This window comes from Plodia interpunctella, chromosome 16 (assembly GCF_027563975.2).
Source record: "Plodia interpunctella isolate USDA-ARS_2022_Savannah chromosome 16, ilPloInte3.2, whole genome shotgun sequence".
In the NCBI taxonomy this organism is placed as follows: Eukaryota; Metazoa; Arthropoda; class Insecta; order Lepidoptera; family Pyralidae; genus Plodia; species Plodia interpunctella.
This window is the reverse complement of record NC_071309.1, coordinates 1,484,799-1,492,162: the sequence shown is the minus strand read 5'-3', so window position 1 is coordinate 1,492,162 and position 7,364 is coordinate 1,484,799. Positions and strand designations below refer to the sequence as shown.

The following is a 7,364-nucleotide window of genomic DNA, read 5'->3' as shown; positions in this document are numbered from 1 at the left end:
TGCAATACCAGGGGTATCAGATGCACTTTGCTGACTTTATGACCTAGATTCTTTTGCCTCAGTACCTTATAATTACACTGCCTATATAATGAGAGCTCTGCTGTTTCAGCTGTTTAGCGGTAAAAATAAATGAGTGTGAGGTTGAGGTGAAGGTGAATGAGGACGCAGACTACCTTGGTTCAAGGCCTATGGTCAATCTTTGGAAAAATCTCGTCTAAACACGACCTGAAATAATTGTTAATACATTTTTATATTCTTTTAAATACCCTTTACGGGCCTTGATTCCTAATTAATTCATTTGAAACCCCAAATATTCGAAACATTTAATGCAGAAATCAGACCTTCACAGATACTACTTAACGTCAAAATATATTTTTAATTTGTTATATACCTTTATGACCTTCAACAAAAACTACGATGAAAAAATGGGAGCCAAGTTTCATCATTCAGAGTGACAACCACGCAAATTAAACTTGCCTCTCAATTTTATATAAATGTTTTACTTTAATTGATATACCTATTAACCTCAATTTTTTTTTTCTTTTCATTCGTTTTATAATGAAAGATGATGATCAGATTTACGTTGGTTTTTGGTAAGGGATATTTTACTGTGAAATATTTAAATGTATTAACTTCTCGTGCTATGAAAACTCTAAATATTTCCAAAGCATCTGATCCAAATTCTTCAAATAACCCACAAACACCATGTGGGTTCAGTAAGTAAGTATAGGTGATTGTTTTTATTGCAAGTGTAAAGCGAAATGTAGTTTGTATTTTATCTTAAAATTCATAAATCTTCTTGTGCCTTACTTTCTGTCTAATTATTTAATAACTTTCAGAGTACACGTGCGGGACTACGCAACATCGAAGGAGAAAAGAGGTTGCTTCTGCCCACCCCATAGAGGGCAAATTTCTGATGTTCGTCAGTACTTATTTCTTATTGAAACCGTATTGCAGTGCCTGGTTTAATCAAATTGTATGTCATATCGCAAAGACTTGAAGATGCAATCAAAGAATGTAGTATTATGAGTGGCACTTATTTCAATTTGATTAAATCTATCAGTGCTATACGGCATTTAGGCAATATAAGTAGTTTACAGTATCTAGCTCCGTGACTTCAATGTATTTACCGACAGAAAAATGTTTCATTATTTAAAATAGAACCAGTACCAGATACCAGTACCTATCAGAATTTAGCGTGTTCAAAGAAATGAAAAAAGTGTAGGGGTACTAACTTAATATGAGTTATGCTCTATAATATAATATAGGTACTAGGTACCTACATACAGATTGTGGACCAAGTGATCAATTGGACGTTCTCAAAATGTCCGCGCAACTTGAATAGTAGCTAGGTACCCAAAATGAGACATCAATGTGCTAATATAATCAAATCAAATCGCATTATTTTTATGCTCTTTATCTATATTGAGCAGAGAATGGGACGGAAAATTAAAACTCAGGTTTTAGCACTACTATTGAATGGAGACGCTATACGGCGGCAAGTCATACTCGTTATTAGTCAATTATTAATATTTAGTTAATTATTGTGCTCTAGGCTTAGTATTTTAAGATAAATTACTTAATATCTACCTTATTAACTATGCCACTTTCAGTATGCATTCCCCGTACAAGATTCTAATAAGATAAAATAATTATGTTGATAAGTGCGTAAGTTATTCTTAGGTACAATATAACCATATTATTATTATGACGTTTCAGGCTGCACCACTAAAAGTTGTCGTGACAGGTGCGGCTGGTCAAATTGGCTATTCTCTACTGTATCAAGTCGCCTCGGGTGCCGTTTTCGGCCCTGAACAGCCTGTCTACCTTAAACTTCTTGATATCGCCCCAATGATGGGTGTTCTAAAAGGAGTAGTGATGGAACTAAATGACTGTGCGATACCTCTTCTTGCTGGGGTTCAGCCCACTGCCAACCCAGAGGAAGCTTTTAAAGATGCTGCCGTAGCTTTCCTCGTGGGAGCCATGCCCAGGAAACAAGGTATGGAGAGAAAGGACCTTCTCAAGGCCAATGTAAACATTTTTAAAGCACAAGGGCAAGCAATTGATAAAGTGGCAAGCAAAAATATTAAAGTTGTCGTTGTTGGCAACCCTGTTAATACAAATGCATTTATCTGCAGCACATATGCACCATCTATCCCCAAAGAAAATTTTACAGCATTGACTCGTTTAGATCAGAACCGAGCTCTGCATCATTTGGCAGCTAAAATGGAAGTACCTGTACACACTATCAAGAATGTCATCGTTTGGGGTAACCATTCCACCACTATGTTCCCTGATGCTAGCAATGCGGTGGTCACGATCGCCGGTAGAGGGCAACCTGTACCAGAAGTTATTAAAGACAATAAGTACTTGCAGACCAAATTCGTTAGCACTATTGCAAAACGTGGAGCTGCCGTGATTAATGCCAGAAAATTGTCATCAGCCATGTCTGCTGCTAAGGCAACTTCTGATCACATGAGAGACTGGCATATGGGCTCTGACGACGAATGGGTGAGCATGGCTGTGATGTCTGATGGATCTTACGGCACACCTCGTGATATTATCTTCTCATTCCCTGTTATTACAAGCAACGGTAGCTGGAAGATTGTTAAGGGTTTAACCATCAGCGATTATGCTCGCAAAATGTTAGACAGAACGGCCGATGAACTTATAAAAGAAAAAAAGGAGGCATTGGAACACTGCAAGTCAAAATCGTAGTGTATTTTTAGTTGATAATAATTTAATTAGTAAATGGAATGATTGCAGTTCTTGTAATTGCAACACTTGTTTCAGTGTAAGAATGCCATTATCCCCATGGTGGTACGTGGTACCTGTTATGAATATGCTAGTTTCTTTATAATTATTCTTTAGACATATACTTCCAAATGTTACTGCACCACTGTTTTAATGGACGTCTTCCGATATACATACATATTTAATCATGGGCATACCATTGTTATTTTCTTTTGGTTCATATTATTTTTGATATCTGGGCGTCAAGCATTATTGTTTTTTATATATTTTTTAAATAATATATTTATAAGGTGTTGATAATTGTTCTCACTTTCACATAAATAAGTAACCCTATAAGTGTTATGTTCTGTTAAACATTTTTACTTTAAGCCATAAGCTTTACAAAAATAAGTAAATTAAAAATTTAAAAAACCACCCTCCGAAATTGCTGGCTGGCATCATCTGATCTGTTAGAAAAGAGCTAACGGTTTCCAAATGGTTGAACGCACATTTTCTAAACATACCTAAGAACTCTTGATTAAATTATCTTTCAAATAAAAAAAACGAGGTCAAATTAGGTTTAACCGTTTGGCTGCTATGATACGATGCCACAAGCAGACATAGCTATACACAGATACGTTGAACTCCCTTTTGATGTCGAGGATTAAAAATAAGCAAACATGCTCGCTCGTCCATTATGTAGGTACCTACTATTTATTTTGTTGATATATGGGGTCGCCGTTCAACGTGGCTTTGCAGTTGTCCACTGGCGAGCTTTCCCAGCAAGCCACACACAAAGCCGCAGCTATCGTCTGTCTGATCTGTCGATATAGCCAACACTGGACTCTTTAATGCATTAGACCATTAATTTAGAAGGATCCCGCGCGCGGCCCCACATTAGACATTGTAAGAGACTAGACATTGTCAGCTTAAATGCAGGCTACCGGTAGTCTCGAAGCAAACTCGGAAGTTTGTCTACAAACTACTTAGAAGTAAAGCTTTTTGTGCCGTTGATCCGAAACATGACTTTTTACGCCCATTAGTGTCTTTAATATTCGTGTGAGACAATGAGAATGGCGATATTGGTACAACTAAGGTACACAAACATTGCCAATGGAGGCAAAAAGCGCGTTCTGCATTATTTGGTCAACTGTGGTCAAAAAGTGATATAAACTTTATTTTGACTGAATGTCTTACCTGTATGAAGTCCATATTTTAATAAGTGTTCCGAGCTTCTTTTCGACCGTTACTCTGGCTCGAAAATTTTACACCGTGAGGTATATCCCATAGTTTTAGAAGTTTTTTATGTTATGGAAAACGATTTTTCCTAATATTTTGGCACCCGAATATGCAACATTGTTATATATTTTCACAAACGAATGCTTACATAATGAAAGGATAATTAAAGTACTCTAAAATAAACGTTTTAATCGACATAGCAAAAGGCGGCAAAGCTTTTGTGTACCTAACATACAGTGCTGTACTCTGGCGGGATAAATGTGCGGTAATACTCCCTATATCTGCACATCACTAGCCATCATGCAGCCGCCAACCAAAGTGAACTGTCATAAAGTAGTCATTCTATAAAATCGATTTATTTTCAAGTTTGCATTTATAATGAACCAATATAAGTTAATTTTATTAAAAACAAGAAAGATACGATAATAAAAGAGGACAAATTATTTTCTAAATGTATTTTTACTATAGGAAAATAGACTATATAAGCCATATGGCTTATATGGTAAATAAATTTATCGTTTTTACAAAAACAGTAAAATTGGACGTAAATTTTCAAAGGTATCGGATATCGATTAAGTACTATAAATTGATGTAAAAAATCGATTATTTGGGTTTGAAAAATCGATTCTTCGATCTCTGATCGCCGCCATCCCTACTTTGGCCTTGGCCTTCGTATCGTCTCGCTGTCTCGCTCGCTCGTGTCGACTCGACTGTCGGCGGATATTATTGGGAATAAGTGCAGTGCAGTCGCGGATTTGTGATAATTGCGCGGTAGCAATATATTAACATTTTTATGTAACGTTTTCCTGCTTTATATATAATCAAAAAAGTTTATTGTACCCGGCGTCCGTTTGCTCTAGTGTAAGGTTATTGAATAAACGGCGTTTGTTGGTATTATATTTATCGTTAAAATGGTATGTATCCTTTGTGTGTTTATACTGAAACTGTTACTACCTATTTAGTTAATGATTAGTGTTGTTATCTCCAGTGACATTCAGCTGACCTTTATGAGGTTATAAAAAAGATATAATGTGAAAATGTCTAATTAGAGAATTTCAGGTTCAATAAGATAGGTACCTAGTAGTAGTTTTCAAAGTCGAAATCATTAAAATATTTTATGATATACAGATAGGCGATATCTCTTAATCGTGAGATAAAATATGTATCACTTTCCAATATAGATTATTTTGTTAGAACAAAGCTCTCGAGAATGTCATGTTTGTGCTGTGCTCCGACTGCCCCCAACATTTCCGATACAGTACCAGTAGTTATTTCAAAAACTGTTGATATGGTAACTCTTTATAAATTTAATCAAATCAAAATGTGTTGTTATTATGTAACTTACATTATAATAATGTATGAATATTTCAAGGCCTTACGAGATTCTTATAAGATAAAAAAAAATATGTTGATAAAGTTTGTTTAAATTGCAAAATCATTGATTATACATTGACCTATAATAAGCTCGTAACTGTATAGTAATAATTTTTCTTAGGTACAATCTGACCATATTTAACTATGATGTTTCAGGCTTCACCAATCAAAGTTGTTGTGACCGGAGCAGCAGGCCAAATTGCCTATTCTCTGCTGTACCAGATCGCCTCAGGCGCTGTATTTGGCCCCGAGCAGCCTGTCTACCTTCATCTCCTTGATATCGCCCCAATGATGGGTGTTTTAGAAGGAGTAGTGATGGAACTAGCTGATTGTGCTCTGCCCCTTCTTGCTGGAGTTCTACCAACTGCCAACCCTGAAGAAGCTTTCAAAGATGTTGCTGCAGCTTTCCTCGTAGGAGCCATGCCTAGAAAAGAAGGTATGGAGAGAAAGGACCTTCTCTCTGCCAATGTAAGAATTTTCAAAGAACAAGGGCAAGCTATGGATAAGGTTGCACGAAAAGATGTCAAAGTCCTTGTTGTCGGCAATCCTGCTAACACAAATGCATTGATTTGCTCAAAATATGCGCCGTCTATCCCTAAAGAGAACTTTACAGCCATGACTCGTCTGGATCAGAACCGCGCCCAGTCACAGCTGGCAGCTAAGATTGGAGTGCCCGTGCGTGATGTGAAGAATGTCATCATTTGGGGCAACCATTCCTCCACTCAGTTCCCTGATGCGAGCAATGCTCAGGTCAACATTGGAGGCGTTCAGAAACCTGTGCCAGCAGTTATTAACGATGACAACTACTTGAAGACTACATTCGTTAGCACTGTGCAGAAGCGTGGTGCTGCTGTGATTGCTGCCAGGAAAATGTCCTCAGCATTGTCTGCGGCGAAAGCAGCATCAGATCACATGAGAGACTGGTTCTTGGGCACTGGAGACCGTTGGGTCAGCATGGGTGTAGTCTCTGATGGATCTTATGGCACACCCCGTGATGTTGTCTTCTCATTTCCTGTTACTGTAACCAATGGCAAATGGAAGATCGTCGAGGGCCTTACCATCAGTGATTTTGCCCGTAAAATGTTAGATGAAACTGGCAAGGAGCTCGCTGATGAAAAGCAAGACGCATTGGACGTCTGCAAGGATTGACTGAGTAATTTATAAGACCAATTTTTCTAAGTAATCATAGCAATTAGAGATCATCAAACTATTTTTAGTTGACAGCGATGTAAAGAGTATAAATTGTCAACTTAACACCAGTGTAAATGTAAGAATAGGATACCACGTCATGTCGTTGTTGTCTCTTTTTGTAATTTTCAGTTATTGCTACATGTTATGCATCAAACATAATAGTGTTTTTATATTATATTTTTGATTGTTCTAACATTTTTTTTTTATTTACCACTTTCGACAGAATTGGCTGTACTATAGTATTCTTCACGGCTTATTGTTTTTTGTTTATATGATACGAGCCAAGAAGTTTGTTTACCAACAAGGTGGACTGTTAGGTAACAAGCTTGTTTGTCACGGTTTATTCCGGCTAATTAGGCGGTGCTAAAATAGATTTAATGAACCGATGCTCTTATCAACCACACCTACTCTTCAGCAAATCTTTATTTAATAGCTCTTAAATTACAGTATTACATATATATGTATGTATATGTCACAGAGAAAATATTATCGATAGTTGTCAAAAGTTGATATAATAATATATGTAGTATAACATCGTTTAGCAATTAAATATAATAATTAAAATTTTCCTTGCGTGCTTGGAGCCAAATAACCAAAACTCCTCATGAATTACTTTGTGCGTAGGCGGGAATTAAGAATATAGTGAGTTCATAATTACCATTATTTTATAGTGTTTCTCACAGTCATCTCACCACAGCATAGGGGTATAATAATACTACTAGCGTCCCGGCTTCGCTCGTGTACAACCATAATGAATTATACCTGAATCTTCCTCAGGATCACACACTATAATGTTTAACACCGTCAGATAGTTTTTGAGTATATCG

The 7,364-nt window shown here is 36.7% G+C and overlaps 2 protein-coding genes across 5 annotated transcripts; both read left to right on the top strand.

Moving 5' to 3' along the window:
• Nucleotides 1–406: 406 nt before the first annotated feature.
• On the top strand, nucleotides 407–3,071 carry LOC128676716 (malate dehydrogenase, cytoplasmic-like). 3 transcript variants are annotated; one of them, XM_053756999.1, is made up of 3 exons: nucleotides 407–593; nucleotides 840–922; nucleotides 1,720–3,071. In XM_053756999.1, exons 1-3 carry the CDS (start codon nucleotides 566–568, stop codon nucleotides 2,716–2,718), a joined length of 1,110 nt encoding a protein of 369 aa, XP_053612974.1. In that variant the 5' UTR covers nucleotides 407–565; the 3' UTR covers nucleotides 2,719–3,071. The 3 variants fall into 3 exon arrangements, with proteins under 3 accessions (XP_053612974.1, XP_053612973.1, XP_053612975.1); XM_053756998.1 differs by having other exon boundaries at nucleotides 407–720; nucleotides 840–918; XM_053757000.1 differs by having other exon boundaries at nucleotides 407–720.
• Nucleotides 3,072–4,634: 1,563 nt separating this feature from the next.
• Nucleotides 4,635–6,730, top strand: LOC128676347 (malate dehydrogenase, cytoplasmic-like). Of its 2 annotated transcripts, none has more exons than XM_053756411.2 (2): nucleotides 4,635–4,886; nucleotides 5,503–6,730. In XM_053756411.2, exons 1-2 carry the CDS (start codon nucleotides 4,884–4,886, stop codon nucleotides 6,493–6,495), a joined length of 996 nt encoding a protein of 331 aa, XP_053612386.1. In that variant the 5' UTR covers nucleotides 4,635–4,883; the 3' UTR covers nucleotides 6,496–6,730. The 2 variants fall into 2 exon arrangements, with proteins under 2 accessions (XP_053612386.1, XP_053612385.1); XM_053756410.2 differs by lacking the exon at nucleotides 4,635–4,886 and adding an exon at nucleotides 5,020–5,263.
• Nucleotides 6,731–7,364: the final 634 nt, after the last annotated feature.

Coding starts and splice junctions, on each gene's coding strand:
- LOC128676716 (XM_053756998.1), top strand. CDS start 566: ATGATGATCAGATTTACGTTGGTTTTTGGTAAGGGATATTTTACTGTG. Junction 721..839: donor ACACCATGTGGGTTCAGTAA/GTAAGTATAGGT, acceptor AATAACTTTCAG/AGTACACGTGCGGGACTACG. Junction 919..1,719: donor ATAGAGGGCAAATTTCTGAT/GTTCGTCAGTAC, acceptor ATGACGTTTCAG/GCTGCACCACTAAAAGTTGT.
- LOC128676347 (XM_053756410.2), top strand. CDS start 5,183: ATGTCATGTTTGTGCTGTGCTCCGACTGCCCCCAACATTTCCGATACA. Junction 5,264..5,502: donor TTTCAAAAACTGTTGATATG/GTAACTCTTTAT, acceptor ATGATGTTTCAG/GCTTCACCAATCAAAGTTGT.